The 21,483-nt window shown below is 33.6% G+C and overlaps 2 protein-coding genes across 4 annotated transcripts in view; both read left to right on the plus strand.

The window, feature by feature from the left end:
• Nucleotides 1-8,366: 8,366 nt before the first annotated feature.
• LOC135142981 (protein kintoun) lies at nt 8,367-11,035 on the plus strand. 2 transcript variants are annotated; one of them, XM_064074812.1, is made up of 3 exons: nt 8,367-10,244; nt 10,299-10,422; nt 10,479-11,035. In XM_064074812.1, the coding sequence occupies exons 1-3, from the start codon at nt 8,531-8,533 to the stop codon at nt 10,711-10,713; spliced, it is 2,073 nt and encodes a 690-aa protein (XP_063930882.1). In that variant the 5' UTR covers nt 8,367-8,530; the 3' UTR covers nt 10,714-11,035. The 2 variants fall into 2 exon arrangements, with proteins under 2 accessions (XP_063930882.1, XP_063930874.1); XM_064074804.1 differs by having other exon boundaries at nt 8,368-10,422.
• Nucleotides 11,036-18,848: 7,813 nt separating this feature from the next.
• LOC135142997 (potassium voltage-gated channel subfamily H member 8) overlaps nt 18,849-21,483 on the plus strand; it is an 89,824-nt gene continuing 87,189 nt past the window's right edge. For both annotated transcript variants that reach the window (XM_064074823.1, XM_064074831.1), the window contains exon 1: nt 18,849-19,093. The gene's annotated coding sequence lies outside the window, so the exon portion shown is untranslated. The remainder of the gene's footprint in view (nt 19,094-21,483) is intronic.

Raw genomic sequence — 21,483 nt, forward strand, 5'->3', positions numbered from 1 at the left:
TCGGTGAGTACTGGGCATCTTTAAATAAAGGTGAAAGGTAAGTTTGAAGTCCAAGTACTCCCGCCAGAAAATCATTGATTGTTGATATACAAAATTCGTGATCGGTGAATGAAAGTGGTCATGTAATATGGTTTAGCAGGATGTTTCTGGACCTAGAGTGACACGGAATGCGTTTTATAATGACGTAATATTTACAAAATTTCGTTTAATGGAAAGATGGGTTGCTTCATAAATCGTGGAATTGCGAGAGACGGTTTTATAATGCTCCCAAGTGTTATAAATTATTAGTTTTGCAATTATTGACGTTTTCACAGGTCCGAAATTGTGTCCATTAATTAGTTCTTGCTCTAGTTAGGTAACTGGGGTGTGTGCGATGTAAGCAATACGTTCACATATTTCATAGGGTTGTCATATGTAACAGTGGGTGACTCACAAAGGGGATTGTTGTTGTTATATGCAGAAAGCAATAACTTTGTAGTAATTCATAGTTGAAATTTTAAAAACGTTGTTTACATAATGTTATGGTTTAACACACGTGACGCTTAAAAAAGTTTTTGACATTTAATACCTAAAAGAGCCTATACCAGGTGTTCAGCCTCACCTATTTTTTTCACATTTTTAAGCAGTGAAATCACTTATATCGTATTTTCAATTTTTTTTCCTTTGCTATAGATATGTCTCTTTGGCTGCAACCAATCAAATTATATTCAAAATCTTGACAAATAACATAATTTCGGAACTGTTGTATACTATTAGTACATACTTTCAAAAATAAGACTATTAAATACAGGTGTGCTAAAAATGAAGTGGCAGTTGAGAAGTACTATTTAAATATGTAAATCAGTGCACTTAAAACATTTTTAAAACATTAATTACGTCACAGTTAACATAAATATTCTGAATATTGGTATACTGTGCTATCTGCAAGAGTTTGATTTTTGCTTTCGACGTCTTGCACATATTGTATGCTCTTTTTCTATTTGCATGCATTTTAATTTTAGACCAGAATTTTAACTTTGGCATAACAGAATAAATAAAATGGTTCCACGGCGGCCATCGACACTAAATTTTATTGATGATATCATGTACAAGAAAAGCGGCAGATCGGATTATTAATTATTGACCTACATAGCCCACCTTTTGGCTCAGTGGCGCCTCGTTTAAAGAAATCGTCTTACTGTTATGCGTTACGTATAATATTTATCACGTCTTCCCACGCTGTCGAAATCTTTAAATGCACAACTGCAAAACGGGAGAATAAAAATCGAAAGTAAGCGTAATCGATAATGCATGTCAAGTGATATTGTGATTTACAGAATTATCGTTACGAAGGTAGTAATGACGAGAAAGTCTGAAAGTGTAAGTAGAATTATGTGTGGCTAATTTAGAAAATATTGGATGCGTTATTAAAAATTTAAAAGGGTCCGATTGTGTGGTTTTTCTATGACCATAACTTTCTCTATTATTAATTTGATTTGAAAGCATACGTAAATGGAAGTGTCTTTTCCTCCATTAAGTGTTTTGAGGACTGCACTTAGTTTGCTTTTGTTTGTTTTCTTAAAACATGAAATAGGTATGAATGCTTTTTTTGCTACAACGACGGTCGGATGCGTACAGGTTTGAAATTAAAATAGTGGAGTGGTGCTTGTGCCAAGTAATTCTCCAGTACTTGTTTCAAGTATTAAATCATTTAATAATGATCATTTTATGTGTGGGATAAACTTGGCAGTGGAACTACACAGATAATCTACAAAAATGTGTGCACGTTTTCTTTTTGTTTTCTATATTTTTCTTATCATTGTTACAATTCAACTACTGTTGTGATCCCAGTGTAGTGGCAACAATCTAAGATGTATCCGGGAAAGAGAGGAAAGAGGAAAAGAAGAGACCCGGTTCATGAATGAGGTTACACATGAATGAGTGGTCAATTAATGATCATTTACATAATTAAAAAAAAAAGATGAAAAAAAAAGTAGAGACGTGACACTGTTTTATGCACTTTCGAAATAAATTCGAAAATTTTATATAAGATTTTATAATAGATATTTTGTTAGCTATTTCAGAGTGTCCGTCATTCAAATCGTGTCAGAAAGTCGGTTGCTCTGGCATTAATTTTGTGGGGAAAAATTTAAATACTTATGTGTAAAGAAATTGGCCAACAGTGAATAATTGCTTGTTAAATTGACTGTTTGTGTACTGCGTGAAATTTAATACGGTTGTGTCGCTTTTATCAGTAAATACTATTCTTAAAATATAATCCCTATACAAAAGGTGATTAAAAGTGTTTGGAGCATGACTTTGCTGCTTTAAAATTTGATACGGCTGTAGTAAAATTTGTTTGGTTTTTACAATATTAACAAATTAGGGTTTAACTTGTACTTAATTTTACACCACAAAATATTACATGATGTAATAACATTAATCTTCATGCATTTTATTATCTGAATCACTCTTGCTTTTTTATATGACTGTAAAACACCCTGTGTATTTTATAATACTTCTTGTCATGAATCATTAACATTAAAAGTTAAAAAATATTGATGCTGACTAGTCTCAGCTTGTTTTGTGTTGTCAAGTACGAACCTAACCCGAACTACAATAAGTTTTTGCAGTCGATAGGTTAAGTAGAGAAGGCATCATGTGTCAAAGTCATATATGTCTAAATAAAAAAAATGTATAACTTGGATGTAGTATACATATGATATTCGCACTCACATTTCCGCTCTTAATGATATACATATTTTTAGTTTTCATTTATGCATTTTTCATTTTTTTTTTCTAATAAGCTTTTCTTTTCATATTTATCATGTTTTGAAATTTTTACCTTTCTTTAAAGTTGTATTCACAATTCAGTATAGTCGCCCACAGGCTCTAACGTTATATGATCGGTGAATAAAATCGGCGTGGGTACAACTCAACAATTTATTTCTTAAAGTGAAATGTACACGACTAACTGCACGTTGATTATGTACAAAATAATTCCGGCGCAACTTGATTGGACTCTGTCTCGACTGAACTGGCTGAATAATAATCGTTCCCGAAGATGGCCTCTTTTTAATACTTCCTTCTAGATGTTCGGTGATCGTGGTCTTTCTGGAATACCCATCGCGAGTTCCACTTCCATGACGATGAGTCATCTTCGCCGTACATACTAGAACCCATAGGCGTCGTACCGGGGCGGGGTATGGGTTTCTTTCGTAACAATATAAACCCGATCGCAAAAATTCAACTTTAGTCTGCAGTATGAAACCTAAACCTCGGATTTATAATAATATCTCTGTTGTGACCTTGTTTGTTGAGGTATTTGACTGCATAACAATGGGACCCTGCCAGATAACGTCAGACCATGTGGAAGACTAAATATTTTGCTTGTCTAAAGGCAGCGTTCTGCTTTTAATTTCATATATTCACCAACACCCTATCTTCGTACAAGAATGTACTCATATATTAAGACAAAGTGACAAATTAAGATTTAGTTTTAGATACTGAAGATGAAAAGATCATGTTTTCATTCAATCCAACGTAGTTAATTCAAGTTATTTAACGTTTTATTTATACTGTGATGGGTTTTGACAGATTACAAACAAAAATGGGTTCGCCCATAATTTCAACAGAACTGGAACCCAAGGAATAATCTAATATTTGTCTGACTGAATCCAATTTCAGTCTATGGGAAACTAAAATTTTGTTGTTTACCTCTATACCTCTATACAGTTCCCACCCACTGTTATAATATCAACCCGTACATTTTTACCCCAAGAACTACCGAAGAAAATCTGTGATTGTGTCTACGGCATGACTTAAGATAGGTTTAAAAAACAGCAATTATCTGAAGTATTTTCTGACTTGTAACTAAGGAAGAACAACGATGTACTTTTTTTTTGGTTTCATTAAAGTTCAAGAACGGTTATCCAAAACCCCTCTATAATCATTTTAAAAGTTCTACGTAACTGTATTATCTAACGGTCCAATTTCAAGTTGGAATTACAATTTTGCAAGTCCCCATTGCCACGAAAGATGCGATGACAGCAGTCGCGAGGACGAATCATATCGCGAATCGCAACAACTGTCATCGAAATTACTATAGCAACGGCACTTGCGATTTCGCAAATCCAACTTGAAATTACCCCCTAACGAGCCAGTTTCAAGTTGGATTTACGATTTCGCAAGTGCCGTTGCTATGGTAATTTCGATGATAGTTGTTGCGATTCGCGTTTGATTCGTCCTTGCGACTGCTGTCATCGCATCTTCCATGCCAACGACGACTTGCGAAATTGTAAATCCAACTTGAAATTGGCCCGTAAGTATATAAATATACAAAGATATTTTCCTGTTGGTGTGTCATTTTTTTTTTCAAATGTCGACTTATTATTTCATTACAACTCTAAACACGCATAAAAAAAAGGGAAATAACACCTTCATCACTAAATAATAATTGTTGGGCGCCTCACTGAGAAATTTCTTCATACGTTTTCTTTTCCAGATAGCCTATCTTATTAAACTTGTGAGATCGTGCTTCACTTTTGAGATGGTAAATTAAAGAGTACGGTTCTTTGAGGACTATACTCTAAAATTATTTTTAACTATACAGAGTGTTTTGTTTTTAAAGCGTAACACAACTTAGTTTCTGTAAATGAAACCCTACATATCTTTACATATTTTGATTAAGTTCCTCTTAGGGTTTACAACCGCAGTTATATTTGAAGTTACGATGCGACGTTGCCACGTTATTCCAATTTTCTTGAAATTTTTTGGCAAGAAATCTGTGCTACAACATTTTGTAGAAAGATAAAGAACAGTACGCTCTGTGTTTGTCGTGGTATAAATGGGATTCAATTTTCATATACAGAGTAGGTACATGATCGTTTTCTCAATTGAGTTTTTGGAGTCAACGTTTCGCACACTTTCGGAAGTGGCATCTTCAGGAGCAGGGTTAAGAAATTAGGAATAAGGCAAAAGAGTACGGTAACTCAGTTAAAGTTTTGGAAATTTCATTCTACCCTATAAAATTTTATTGACGATAACGAGACGGACAGTAGTACAATGGTAAGAAATATTTATGGCTCACACCAGTTCACTCGAAGTTGTCTGAGAACATTTATTAGCAAGTGGTGGTACTCATAAAATAATGGTAATTTCCGTTCATGAGTAACGCTAGCCCCTGTCCGGACCTGGATTATTCTGCTTTCTAACATCTGGGGATTACCGGCACGCGACAAATTAAGTTGTAAATATATCTTGCTATTGTACTACTGTCCGTCTCGTTATTACCTATAAAATTGTATATAGTACAATGAAATTTACAAAACTATACATTGAGTTACCGTGCTCTTTTGCCTTTTGCCTTATTCCTAATTTCTTAACCCTGCTCCTGAAGATGCCATTTACGAAAGTGTACGAAACGTTGAGTTCAAAAACTCAATTAACACGGTCCCAACAAGGAAAACGAGCATGTATTGACTCAGACCGTTGAAGCCTCTGAAATTACATATCGATATTTCAGTTTTTTCAAATAGAACATCCTATGTTTTATTACCGCATCTTATTTTATTTTTGATTCTCTTTCTTCTTTGCTGATATTTTCTACATTTAAAGTTGACAGTTTTTACTTTTCTAAGGGACACATCTATTAGAAGAAGGGCAAAAAATATTGTATGATACATGAATAAAATAACATTCACTTTGAAAAAACTGAAATATCGATATTTGAAAATTGTAAAGTTTTAGATTTTTTCATAAACACTCTGGATATTAATTAAATTTTGATTTAGTTGCTACCACAACACAGCGCGTATCTTTGTTTATTCTTCCACAAAATATTGTAAGACAGACTTTAAAAAGAAGCCCACTGCAACTTTTTTGTGAACCGCTCCATCGAAAAAAAAAATCAAGAAGGTAGGAATAACGTGGCAACGTCACATCGGAATTTCAAAAGTAAACTGTAATTGTGAAGACTAAGAAAAGGTTAATCAAAATATGTAAATATATATAGGGTGTTTCATTATAAAAAAAAAACTAAGTTTTTCTACCTCCAATAATAATTAATGAGATATTGGGAACCGCGCGCTTAGTGACTCACCCTGTACAAGAACTGTTCATTGAGTCTAATTAATTCGGTACACGTCACTCTTTTCTTCATTTCTCAAGCGTTTGAAATTTTTTATCATAGTTACCAGTTAGTTATCTTTCGACTTTTCGACAACAAGTTAAAAACATACAGTTTAAGTTTCTTCCTGTGGGATATGAATAGATTCTTTTCAATTTTTTTATTTGTCATAGTATTTAACCTTCTCTGCACTAATTCATAATTTAAATTTGTCGTTTTAGTGGATATGTTAGATATGAATAATTTTTAAATAGATACATTTTAAACCGCTTTTCTTGTGAAGCCTTATTTGTAATATAATAAATACACTTAAGCATGTAATTTACAACTATCGATGACAAATAAATGTTTTGTCGGTAGCCTGTTTTGCTCTTTTGCTGGTCATTTGGATTATTCACACCTTCCCTATTGGGAAACCGTAATTAAGGGGGCATTATAAAATAGCAAGAAGGGCAGGTAAAGCTTTGATCCTTGGGAATACTCTCGCCAAGTGCCAAGGAATATAATAGTTTTACGACTTTGACTCCACTATTCTTGTCAACGAATAATACAGGTTATTAGACGCAGATTTATGACACCATTCCTAACCCACATTGCAGCTCTTTGTTATATTTAGTTGCCACGCTTCTTCTTCTAAACACAACGGGCTTATCTTTAATTTAAAATGCTGTAGGCAAATAAGGGCTTGGAAAAGTCAAAATTATAAAACCACTATATTCCATACTTGAAACACTGCACCAACTGATTTTGAAAACCCAAAGATGATTATCGATACAATGATATTTAAATAAATAAAACTTTTTTTTCATGATAAGATTTTACATAATAATTTTGAAGCAAAATGACTGGATAATCTGAAATTCAGAAACATGAAATACATTAACAACGTACTCTAAAAAGCAAAAAAACTGATTAAAAGTACGATATTTTAACTAGTGATTGCATTTAAATATTTGTCTTTTTTTTGATAATTTGTACATCCTGTATAAACAGTGAATGGTTCTTTAAACAAAATAACAATCACTAGTTAAATTAATAATTTCCAAAGGTAGGTATTTTGCGAAACATTTCAGGTCGACCGTTTTTTTGCCGGTCAGTATATGTATTTAAAAATGTGGATTTTTTTTTACCTCAAAATTGATTAACAGTACAGTACAACAGTAATATTTCAAAATTTACAGTAATTTTGTGGAAAAAATAAAAGCTTAAGATGAAAATGGTATAACGAAAAAATTACAAAGATACAGCTGGTTTCACCAAAAAACGGGACAAGATGAGCAAATCAGGTTCTCATAGAATCATAGATCAATGAAAAGCAATGGGAATATGACGTTCATGTCACTGTCATTTGCCTCGTTTTTTTTTTTTAAACCAGCTGTATATAGATTTTAATTTAAAATCAAATTAAAAGATATTATTAATATTTAAACAAAAAATATTTTCGTTTATTATAATTTAAAACTAAAAGATAATACACATAATTATTGCGTTTGCTGCAGTTTTTCAAGGAATGTGGATAAATGTATATATGTATACGAATATTCCAAACTCTAAAGCTTACCGGGTACCGGCTTATCAGGTGTTTATAATACCTTCTTAATTATGGGCTTTATGGGTCCCCGACAGGGAACGTGCGAATAATCCAAATTTTGACTGACAAAAATCCATATACACAACAGACGAATTAAAACTCACAGGACAACGAAAATTTACTAAAATTACGAAATCTAATTCGATATATGTACTTAAAGTGATAAATAAATACTAAAAAAAATAATAAAAATTCGTCTATATTTATATGCACTCTACAGTCTTTTTTCAATCAATAACTTAACTGCGTATACATTTTCTAAAACCCACTTTTGTTATCAATATGTGTCTAGTGGTTTCTTAGAAACAGTGTTTATTGTTTACGCCACATTAAACTAATTACATTATCAACAATTAATATTCCGCGATAATGTCACCTACAAAATGTAACCCAATCGCACAACAAACGCTCATCAAGCACAAAAAATACTATAATTGCACCATTACATAATCAGAGCATTTGGCCGACACCACCATTTCCTTATGAATCTTTGCCAAGTTATTACGAATTAAAAACAAAAACGAGGTCAAGATCCCCAAGGCTTCCCTCTCTCGTATAAAAATAATAACAAAACAATAACAAAAAATCGACCCAAAGTCACCTCATGTCTAATCTTATCACAGTTATCATGAACCGAAACGTCAAATTCAAACTTGCCGCTTGTATCGATCCAACACCCGGCCGGCTGATTTGTCCACGTGAGCATCGGAATATTCCAGACGCAGTTTGTTTATTTTGGTTTCGGTGCGCACAAATCACATAACTCGTCGTGTTTATTATTATTATAAAGAAAAAAGGAAAAATCTCGCGTGCTCAGTGCTCCAAAACCTGCAATGGCAAGTACGTTTGAGAAGTTCAAAGAGTTGGACTTGTCGCGCGAGGAAGTGGAACGCATCGGCGAAGCCTTAAAAAAGGAAGAGTTCAGGAAACTTCTAGTAGATTACGTCGAGGAGGTGCAAAATCCCGAAAACCAAAAGAAATACCAGGAGGAGATAACCGAGTTGGAGCGCGAAAGGGGCGTGGACGTCACCTTCATCAACCCTAACCCAGGTTATGTGATAAAGACGAGTGTTGACGGAAGTAAAAAGTGCTTTATTAATGTGTGCGTCAACGATAATATCCAGAAACCGTCGTCGTCGCCTGCGTGCAAAGAGGGAACGAAAGGGCTCCAGTGGGCTCTGCCCCACTCGTTGACACCTCCGAGGGAAGACATCGACAACAAGGGGGCTCGTTGTGTCGTCTACGACGTAGTTTTCCATCCTGACACCCTTCATTTAGCTTACAAAAATAAAGGGTTTCGCGCGATGGTAAATGCGACCGCTTGTGAGGCCGTGGAGGGTAACTTCGACGTCGCTTTGGACAAGAAGAATCTTAAATTCCCGAAACTACAGTACAAAGGCATGCCTCACTCGAGCGTCGTCCGAAAACCCATTGAAGGTTTCGTCGCCCCCGAAATGGACCAAAACGAGAAAGAGTTGCTCGATAAAATCTACCCACCAGTCGACACCCACAAAAAGAAAGTGAAAAAAACGTCGCGGAAAATCGACGATAAGTCCAACTACACAACACCAAAGTATGTGATAAAACACCGCAGTCACGTTGATATACAAGACTGCGTTGAGGATAAACAAGCAAAGTTGCACGCCGCAATACCTAGAGAACTCATTGTAGAAGTCAACCTCCCCTTGTTGAAGTCCTCGTCTGACATCACGCTGGACGTGACAGAAAAAACCCTACAATTGACCAGTGAGAAACCATCAAAGTACAAACTCAATTTAACCCTACCATATCGAGTCAGTCAGGATAACGGAAACGCGAAATTTGATAAAGACCTTAAAAAACTCATTGTGACTCTTCCTGTGAAACGTACAGTTCCTGATTACGCGCACGATAGCGGCGTGGAGAGTGACCAGGGCTCGCCCACCACCCCCCTATCTGAAGACGACCCGTGTGATAAAGTGTTCAGTGAGAGTGACCATCGGACTAGCTTCCTCGAACCGAACTCTAGTTACGACCTTCCAGAATTCACCTGCCATTTGTTCGAAAACACGCTCGCGTTCACCCTCAACGTGAAAAACGTTGCTGAAAGCTCAATAACCAAACTAGTACAAACATCGTCAATACACGTCAAATTCACTAGCGTTAGTCCAAGTTACTATGAATCGCATTACTCATTTTACGTTAAATTACCATCACAAACCATCGTCGAAGATAGAGTGCAAATAGAAACGTGGGATAATAACGTCATAGTCCAGATACCTTTTTGTGATAACGAATTAGAATACTACTTTTACGGCCTAAACGATCTCGATTTGAAAAAGAAGTTTTTGGAAGAACCTTGTATTTTAAATAGTATTTTGCAAAACCCTATTCCTGAAGAACCAGAAGCTGACGTCGAAGAAAAAACGAGTGAAAGTAGCGACACTGTTGAAGAAAATCGTTCAGAAAATATTACAGAGAAAAGTCGTGCTATCAACATCGCTGGAACGTCTTACGAGTCAAGTGGCGATGAATTAAGTTATAGTTATAGCCCGTCCAAAAGCAGAGGTATCCTGAAACGTTTATCATCGAATAGGCACTTTGTAGGTCGTAGTATTTCAGAATCAAGTTTAGATGATATTGTGTGTTCGTCGCTGGAATCGGCGATCCCCGAAGATGGAGAGATTTCGACGAGTTTGAAGAAAACGGTTCGTTTTAATGACGTTATAATGAGACAGTTGTATAGGTATGTATCATTCATGACTGCTTGAATTATGTTCTAAATTTTATTCTTTATTACAGATCTAATTCCAGTATTCTTGGTCAAAAAAAGAAAAACCAGAGGAAAGCCAGGAATAAAAAGCGTGCTCAAGAAAGACGTCATAGTGAGAGTGAAGCTTCTGAAATTGAAGACAGAAAAGATGACGCACAAGATAAGGGTGATAACGAAAACAATGAAGCTAGTGATACAAAAGATGATGAAGAAAAGAGTGATTATATTACCAGTGATATTTTCGATATGGATATGTCGTTCTAATTTTTTTTTTTTTTGTAGTTTTGCTGTAACTGGATATGTGGTAGGGTTTTTTAATTGTAAACATAATGTACTATATTGTTTCAAAGTTTTTAAAACTTTTTAATGGAAAGAACAAGGGAATGAAATTCAGAAAGCGATTTAGGTTTGTCAAAGTACAATACACACTATTTACATGTCAATGTGATACATTTTTGCTTTATATTTAGTTATTGATGAACATTATCCAGTGATTTTTTAGTTATTTCTACTTTTTCATGTTCCATAGGAATGTACTACACATAATGGTGATTTATTATCAAATAAAATTTCAAATAAAGCTGAAGGCTTTTTAATCGATTTTTGTGAAAAATTATGAAATTAACTGTATAAACTTTGGCCAATTTGAGATGCAAGGAAAATGAAGCGTTTGGTGTCCTTGGTGAATCTTTGCTTTTATGAGGAGTAAATAATATATTCGATCATGTAAACATAGAACAGTTCCTGAATATTAATATAATAGGCAATACAATAAATTTCAGACTCGAAATTTCATGCTTAAAAACTGACAATATAGACAACAAATAATACGAAACGTGCGGATGGTTGCATATACTGTATTCGCAATGAATTAATATCCTTAATTCCATTATAAGTAGTAGAAGTCCCGCTGCTGTAAGACTCATGTTAAATTTTAAGTTTCTATTTTTTTCAATAAGCGTAAAAAAATAAAAGTTCCACAAACTCAAAAAAATAGATATTACATTCTGTTAGTTATTGATGAACGTAAATTTATACATACAGATTGTGAACGATAAAAAGTTTAACAAAAAAATCAAAAATTTTGAAAAACTAATTTTTAATTGACAAAAAAAGCACCAAGTAACCTTTAGTTGTTCGCCCTGTTTAGTAGGTACCAAATTCGTTTTCATTATCACATTATCCGACCTTATTTGTGGTAGATAAATTTTGTCACAGCTTTAATTGTGTTTTTTTTTCTTCTACAATTAGGTTTACCACGTATACTAGGTATGTGTGAATATATTTAGATACAAATCACAAATTTTAAATAATGTTCACATGTACAACTTGAATAACTTAATGTATCTTACACAAGAAATAAATTTTAGGCACAAGTTATGGCTTTTTATTATTGTTCGTTTTGAATTAATTTTTAATACTTTAGAATGACAGAAAACTAATGTCGTTTATTAATAGCTAAAAAGGGCATTACCATATAAATATTAATTAAAATAATTAAAAATTTCATAATAATTCTTTCCATATTTAAATTACCAATGAATAGGTATTTCTTTTTGTTTAACTAATTTAATCAGTTACTAAAGGGTTTTGCTTTGGTTGTGAGCTGAAGACAAACTGAGCTCTTAAGATCATTATGTCGTGAAGTTGGAGTTTTTATTATTGGTAAATCTACAGTTACATTACGTACTGTTCTGTTAGTTTAAAAATTTATTTTTCTCCAGAAATGAGAAACCATTATTTTCAAATCGTGTACACATTTATTTTAGCAAACACGAAAATTTAAATTTTATAGCTGCAACATACAATACACGTGAGTACTGGATAGATGGTAAGATTGACAAGATTTTACCTACATTGTGAAAAACATTCCGTACAATCTGCTCGAAAAAGAAAATAATTACTTCGTCATTTCAGTTAAAATCAAACCGACGTCACATTTAATAACATAATTAATATTTATTTGCTTTATAAAGCAGTAGCTGATTGGTTGGTGCACCCTCCATTCGAACCAATTAGCTTAAGGTGAACCACTAAATGAGAATTTATTCGTTGTAATTAAAACAGCAGAAACATTGGCACTGTAGCTGCCATAAGAAAAATATACTATTATTAACACGTATCATTTATCCATTTATACTTTGCTCTCCTATTACAAACGTTTTTAATGAAATTTTATGTGTTATGTGAGCTTTATTGGGTGTTTTTCCACCCGTAATAAAATTTTCTTGTTGCGCCTTTAATTTCATTATTCATTTCTCACTTAAGCTTTATTTAGTCGACTAATTAATGAATACCTGGCTACAGGAACTTCCGTCTGATTAGCTACACCCCTTAAATAACTACAGTGACGTTATTTGGAGCATATTATTAGAAATTTTAGTGACCATTATCAGAAAACGAACCATTTTATTGTCAAATTCGTTATGGGGTAAATTTAATTTAAAAATACCACCGCCCTCAACCGTCATGTTAATAATTGATTAAAATTCAATTGCAAAATACCGTGAAACGAATTAATGAGAAGCCAGTAAACTAAAACAATAATTTTATTAACCTACAACAAACAAAATTATTTATTAATAATGTCGTAATGAAAATCACTGTGTTTGGTTACTTATTAACTTTAAACTCATTACTATAATACAAACTGTCGCAACCAATTTTGCAACTACAAATTAACTTAAAAATGTTGCACTTTGTAGGACAAATAATACGAATTTGATTTTACCTCGTCCCGGTATTATTTTATACCTTCCAAAAATTAAAACTAAAATACGCACATGACCTCAGACACTATTATCTTTAAATAAACATATTGCTTCAGCTTGTTTGCCTTGTTATATTTGTTCAAACGCATCTTCAAGCCATTATCGACTTTTCTCCCTCTGTTTAAAAATCTACTTTGAATTTATTCACTGTCGTGTATGTTATCCCAGGATTATTAATCGATCAGTAAACATATGCACACTTTGAACATCAAACGTTCGTTATTTTTCAGCAAACTGTCTTCTCACGAAATATCCAATCTCGTCTGAAAAAATGCAAATGAACCACGGGAATACATTATAAAGGGCACCAAAATAAAATTACGACCGTTCTATTATTACTATGCAAAGTGGGAAGACTGTTAACCCCCAAGACCGAATCATGTGCAGGAAGTGGAAAATCTTGCTAGCTCCCAACTGTGTGCCATAACTAATTAGTAGTTTACAAGTTAGCGATTCTCTTCGGACATATTTCACCCTTCAGCTTTTCAATTAAAGCGAAATAAGAGTGGTAATTAAAACTTGTTTGGGATTGGGACGAGCTGACAAGCGTGATACGTAAATTTCATTCTCCATAGCCGTTTCGCGAATTTAATTAGAGTGAAATTATTGTTTTTTGTGTTTCTTGTGGCGTTTTGTTCCTATTATATACCTGTCTTGTCGAGGGCTTCATCTCAGTGCTTAAATCTGCAGAAACTTGGTCTTTCAAGTAGGTTTTGAAGTTTTTAAGTTCACATATTGCGATACTTGGAAGTCTTATCACTTCTGAATTTTATTGCAGTTTTATAGTAGAGTTGTACGATATTTATGTTCTACGATTTATTTTATTATTATTGCTCTATAGCTTCCGCACTTGACATGGCGCTTCAGAGAGAGCATACTGTTCACCAGTTTAATAAGCGTTTTACTTATTAACAATAGAAACAGTGAAAGTTTACACTTCACTCATTATATTTGTCAAGAGATTAAATTATCTAAAAGACGACGTAACCATTAATAATTGTATAAATTGGGATAATTCCAAAGTTGAAAGGGTCTGAAGCGAAACTTTCCAGGATTCTCAACTCGCCAGGGCCAACAACCTCAATTAGGGTTTGATAAATTTTCTTTTAGTTGCAGCTGCTGTACCTAATGCATGTTTCAATCCTATTATTGCAACATTAGAACGTTTTTTTTTTGCCTTTTTCATTTTTGCTGTTGTAATATAGATTCTGACGTAAGATAGATATTATTTGCTTTGTTTACCTTAATGCATTACTCAGTGAAACTAATTTCATACGGTTTGTAATATTAGATCTGTAGGTATACAATGCTGCCGTGATGTCGGTATTTTGGATTCTAATTGTACTAAGTGTAATAATCTAATAATTGCCAAGTTTCGTGAATGCATTTGCGCATTTTCGCGGCAAAACAACAAAGTTGAATAATTAGGTGCACTGTAAGGGCGATACTCGGAAATGAGTCTGTTCCAAGTGTTAATAACACGAAATCTGCTGTTCAAGAGAGAGAATACTGTTGTTAAATTGTTACGTGGTTACCTATGCTTTGAATACGGTTTTGTTTTGTAACGTCTTGAATAATTAGTATCCAGATTTAGTACAGCAATACTCGCTTTAGTTCCGTATATTTTTTTTTAATTTATTTGTGTGCTTTCACTTTATATAGTTTTTCACATTTTTGTGTCATATAATTTCGACTTTACGTTCTTTTTTAGTTTTAAACATAGCTTTTCACGAGACTTTCGCTTTTACTTCCAGAGGGTTCATTTAACGACTGCTAATTTCGTGTTTTTTCCACATTTTTCGCCTTGTACAATTCAAAAATGTCGATCACTGATTCCATCTGTCTGTTTTTTGGTGATGCAGAAGGTTAAACGCTAATCACATGTTTGTTTATCGGCACGGGAATTTGGTGATGTCATTCCAAAAATATGCTAAGTAAATGCTATTTAAATTTTATAAAGTAATATTCTTTTGTACTTGCGATTTATTAGTCCGTTCTGTTTTTACTTCCTGAGCGTAAGCGAGTCCACTGGACGATTGATTACTTCTATGTTTTCTCAATGTTCGATAACCCCAAGAGTACGAAAAAATAGGTCTCCTGTTTTTCTCGCTCTGTCTGTCTGCCGTCTGTACGGATTTTTATTAGATCAACAATGAAACTACTGGACTGACTGTTGTCCTATTTTTTTTAATGTGTATTAGGAATGTCGAATAGATGGTAAAACGCTAACCAAACATCTCCACCAACAATGGAATGACGTCACCTCGAAAATTTACATCAGTAAATATTATTTCAATTTTATAAAATAGGATACTTTTCACATGTGGTTTATGAATCCGTGTTCAGTTTTTACCTTAGACATACACATTTTTGGGGAAAAATGCAAAACTGAATGCTCTTAAATCTTGCAAACGTTTCAAACTTACAAGAAGCATCATGATAAATCGTTAATCAAAATCTATTCGTTTATGGCCTCTCCGAAGTCATCTTACAATTCTGCTGAATAATTGTTCTTTAAATTTTATAAAATAACATGCTCCTGCATGTGTGACTTATATATCCGTATTGAGTTTTTACCATCCAGATTTTTGGCCAAAAAAAAATCATAATTTTATAACAATATTTTACAATTTAACTTTGAAATTGCAAAAAACCGAATGCTTTGAACGTTTGCAAATATCTTAAGGCTACTGGAAGCATGGCAAATCGTTGATCAAAATTTGTCCGTTACCTTACAAGTTTGCCAAATAAATGTTCTTCAAATTTTTAACTGTTTTGGGGAAAAGAACTGAGTGTGCCTGATTAATCAATCAGTCCTCTTTTTTGCGTTGAGTAGACAAACTCAAATTAAAAAAAAAAGTATAAACATAAACAGTCAAAGTTAAGCATGTACTGAGAAAATGACAATATCTAAATTTATTACCGTTGGTTATCTGCTTTAAATACAGTCGGGGCCAAAAAAACTTCGACATCTGTTATTTGGAAACCTTTGATGTAGTCTATATTATATTGTCACTTTGACGCTTGAAGTTTAAAAGATTTATTACGTCGCATGCGGTGTCAGTATGCCCATAGTGAAAAAAATGTTTTTCACACTTTGTGACAGTGTCAAAGTTAAATTTCGTAAATTCAAATTTTATAAGTTTTGAAAGAAGCAGAATTTTTTTACTTCCCGAGCGTAAGCAAAGGAAGTATTGTAATCAGGTGCATCGGACGAATGGCCACTTTTATGTTTTCTCGACGTTTCATGAGCCCTACAGTACGAAAAAAGTAGTCTCCCGTTTCCGTCTGTCTGTCTGTCTGTATCCATTTTAATTAAACACGTAATCTCCAAACTGCTGAACCGAGTGTAGTCAAATTTTGCATGTATATTATAAATATCATGTAATGGTTAAATGATGACAAACAATTGACTAATCATCCCCACCAACAATTTGATGACGTCATTTCAGTGAATGGTTTTCTAAAATGATTTGAATGTTACACAAAAATATACTCATATACTTGTAGTGTATAAATCTACTTTAAGTTTTTTCGCTAAACGTTCAAATTTTCGCAGAAACATGTGCAAGTTATAATAACGTTTTATTCCCGACACGGTTTGAAAGTTTCCGTGGCACAGTGAGTGTATCATGTAGTTAATTTGTTTCTTATAAAGGTGACACCTATAGTTTCGATGTAATTTTGGCAAATCATTTGAGATGAAAACGCAATATTTCGTGTTCATTTTTTCAAAAAAAAAAAAGTTTCGCCTCTGGTATGGTTGACATACTGAGTTACCGTGCTCTTTTGCCTTATTCTTAACCCTGCTCCTGAAGATGCCACTTACGAAAATGTGCGAAACGTTGAGCACAAAAACTCAATTAAGACGGTTTCAACCCGGAAATGTATTGATTCCGACCGTGGAAGCCTCCGAAATTATGTTTCATTGTATTTCAGGAGCGAGAGAACTTCTGTCGAAACGACTTTCGACCAATTTTTTTTTACTATAGATATACAGTCGTGACCAGAAAATCTTGAACGGCACTGTCATTCTACTGTCACAAACTGTGAAACACCTTTTTAGTTTTTGTCATTTTTAATATTTCCAAAATGATAACACTGGATGCGACGTGGTAATTCTTTCGAATTTTTAACGTCAAAGTGACATGAAAATTTTCTAAATAACAGAAAAATGATGTCCAGGATTTTCTGATCGCAACTGAATATGTATGCAGATTTTTGAAAAAAATCAAAATTTTACAAAAAGATTTGCTAATTTATCTTAGAAAACATAAAACCGACCCCACTTCAAAATTATCGTAAGTATGGTAAATCGCTAACCAAAATTCGGCTTTTTATTCCCTCGAAGGTCTTTACTATGTCATCCACAATATTTTGTTACATAAAACCTACCTAAAGTGTGCAAGATATACAGAGCTACAGATCTGAGTGCATTCATATATCAATCCTCTATATGCAGAATTTTGTAAAAAAAAAATCAAAATCGTACAATAAAATTTTACGATTTGTTTTAGAAATTTCTAAACCACTTGCCTTCAAAATTAGCATATGCTTGAAAGTTATCAACAGTCTGAAACAAAATTTGTCTATCCATCCCTTCCATCCTCTCAACATTTTGATGACGTCACCTATTAATCCACCCATATTCGTGATTTTAATGTGGCCAAAAAATGGTAGTTTTTTTTTTCGAAAAAATTAACACGAAATATTGCGTTTTCATCTCAAATGATTTGCCAAAATTACGTCGAAACAGTAGGTATCCTCAGAAGCAAATTAACTACATGATGAATAAACTCAATATTAGAAACACGAAGATTGCCTGTAGTAAATTAATTCAGATTGGAACTGAAGACAGATTCTCACTAGATGATTTTTTTTTCAAAATGAAAAATACCTATACGTATTATAAAGGACGGTGCGTTGTTGTATTTTAATAACTGTGACAGATGAGTATTAAATGTAAATAATTACCAAGAAAATTTAATATTTTCTTTTTATATTTGTTAAAAGCAAATATATCGACTAGGGAAACTTAAAACGGCCAAAGTGAACACAGAGGGCATTTTTCACGTATTTCTTCTGCCAATTTTAACAAACATGGTTTTATTTAAACTTTGCCGTCGTCGCGGATGTTGACCTTTCAGTATTCATCAGTCAGGTGTAAGTGACATAGATTATTCCTTCGCCCGTCTGTGCGCAAACCCTTAATAAAACGGGAAACCCTTTCTCATATCCAAATCCTGCCAACGCACTAAATTGATTACTGTGATTAATTAGCAAGCAGACTTTATTAAAAGACGATTGATCTCCGACGTTGATCCTCGACCAAAATTGAATGAAACTTATCGCTGTAGACTCAAGATCCCCCTAAAGACTTCCCGAAAAGATGCATTTTTTTCCGATTGCCAACATTCGATGATCCTTTTAAGAGTCTTTGATCCTCGTCTACAATCAAAGTGTAAAGACCGCATAAACATGAAAGTGGTAATCTTCACATTACCTACGATAATTTGTATTAAATAGTACGGGAAAATCCGGGAATGGGGACGCTCTCGTATCCTTGCGCAAGCGTATCCCACAGGAGATATTCCCGGGAAACGACAGCTTCACTCGTCGGGAATTGTATCCGCACATTCGTATCGTCGTGCCGTTCCACGAGTCGAACTTTCGCGAGTTCAAAAAGTGGAATTAAAGAAAAAACAAAAATAGTTGACAAAATATACCGCAAAAAAACACGCACAATTTTGAACGAAAGTCGCGCTAAAATGGACTCCCCCTAGACTTGATTAAAATTCTAATTAAGCCATGAACACTTTTTAATTAATAAAACATCGATGTGATGTAGTTTTCGAGAAAACTTTCCAGACGCAGTAAGTAGAAATCTTGACGTTCCACACTGTATACCTGTTGCGCTCGCTTGTATATTACAGATCCGGAACCGATTTTAATCAGGTTTTTTGTTCCGGTTCTTTTAAAAGGGTTGCTTTGACTAAGAAAATTGTAAAGTGTCTGCGTGGCTCGGAAAAGAGTTACATCTCGAATGCTCGTCCTTAAGCAGCTTTAACAACCCTTTATGCTCGCTGGGGATGGGATTTAAATTTTTTTGCAAATATTTGCGCTATTAGTAATCACGGCATTATTAAAATTTAAAAAAAAGGATAACGACCACTTTTTCGGTTTAATCCTTTACCCAGGCTTCGTTATTAACAATATTTATGCATGAAAATAATTTAAAAAAAATTAAAGACTTGATTAATGCCTTCAGGTAAGCCGATTACAATTTTAAAGTAATACTGTGACCGTCTTGCATAATTTCTGCGGAAATGCGTTTCTGGTCGTTCTTTTATTAGCTCGTCGGAAGTAAGCTTCGTTTCAATTCAACTAAACATACCAACTATTTATATTATGTGGTGAAAATAGTTACTTGGCATTTGATGGGCGAGTGTTTGAGTAATTAAGGACTTTAAGGATAATTTACGTAATTGAGAGCTGCTGTAAATTTTGAACGCAATTAAAGTCGGATCTAGTCCCTTGGCAAAACTTGTTGCTTGGTCAGAATTAAATCATTAAAACGGTAAAGTACTTTTGTGTAATCAATGCAGGTAGCTTTAAAAGCTTTTAGTTTATCTGATAAACCGTTCAAAATAAAACCGTGCTGTCCGTTTGCTCTTTAATTATTTACGAACCTATTTATTCATTCGTCGACGCAACAAATTTACATGTATACAGGGTGGCGCGAACAGTGTGAAATGTCTCCCAAGGGATACCATTATTATACATGTACTATTTTCTTACCGGTTAGTTATAAATGTTACAAATGTTAATTATATGACTGAAATGCAATTTGAATAAAAAAAAAATTGGAACAATAGTTTACCAAGAATAAAATATATAGGGTGTCTGAACGTATATATTTGCTTTAAGACAGAAAAACATGTTTTGTGTATTCCATTTTTTCGAGATGTTAAAAAAGGAAATAGTCGCCTTTTCAAAAGCTAAATAAGTATAATACATGTGTCCTTTTCATTTAGATGATAATTTTCAAAAGTGATTTAGAAACGTGCAGATTTACGTTTTGTGTGAAAAATTGGGTATATTTTTTTGAGCTTGAATTCCGAGAAAACAATTGTTAATCTCGAAATCTATTCGACCAATTACCATAACCGGATTATTACTGTTACCGTTCTCGAAAAAGTCAGTGTTATTCGTCCTGTATTTGCAAAGACAGAAAGCAATATTAAATATTATTTAATACTATCTAATTAAATAATTAGAAGAGATCTCATTATGAAACGAAACAGAAGCCACATTTTGTATTGGAAACCAATTTATGCTTTACAAAATACCGTTGTTTTCAAAAATAATTGTCAATTATGAACAAGTGTCGAAATTCACGAATAACACCACTATAATGCGAATGTGGCTTCAGACCGAAAATCGTGGGCGGCGTATGAGTGGGTGGTGTTTTCCCATTTTCGACACAGGTAAGGTACATAATTTTTTGCATTGTGTGACAAAACGTACGAAATTATTATAACAAATATTATATTGGTACTTCATTTATTATTAAATAGCAGGAAGCAAACATTTGTAGACGTCTGTCACTGACTTATAATTAAACTTAATTTCAACCATTTGGCTTTAGAGTATTTTTCAGATCTTTTCCCATCCATTCTAGTTTTCAGAAGATAAATCCTGTTTCCAGTTAACACAACAAAAAAATCTAATTTTTAACGAAAAAAGTTACGAGATTAATAAAGTTATCTTACCTTTAAAGGAACGGCAACACCCGTGAATCTGAAAAAATGGAATAAAAACGTTAAACATTATTTTCTTTCATGCTGGTTAAATATTAATAGAAAAACAATGATAAGTAAACAATAAAGAAGATTTTTTGTGTATGCATTTTATTTTAAGACAATTTTCTTGAATACTCCACAATCCACAGCAGCATTTCAACCCACTGCAAAAGCAACTCAGATTAAGCTCACTATGGAATAAAATAAAATAAGAACTGTCAAGAGGATCCCTCATGATAAGATTGTATTGATGATTTTTAACAAGAATGAATGTCACAATCATATATCATCTACTCGTAAATACTGGTTGCTGAGATCGTAAGGTTTACTAAGATTTTACGATTGCCAATAAAAATTTTATGGTTCATATAAAGCGTTCAATTCGTACTTCCGGTTTTAGCGGATTTTCCTTAGCTACTCTGAGCTTCAAAACGCGTGAATAGAGTTGCCGGTTTCGGTTT

Source organism: Zophobas morio, unplaced genomic scaffold (assembly GCF_036711695.1).
Source record: "Zophobas morio isolate AGI-343-1 ecotype UQ-CSIRO unplaced genomic scaffold, CSIRO_AGI_Zmor_V1 ptg000004l, whole genome shotgun sequence".
NCBI classification, from domain to species: domain Eukaryota; kingdom Metazoa; phylum Arthropoda; class Insecta; order Coleoptera; family Tenebrionidae; genus Zophobas; species Zophobas morio.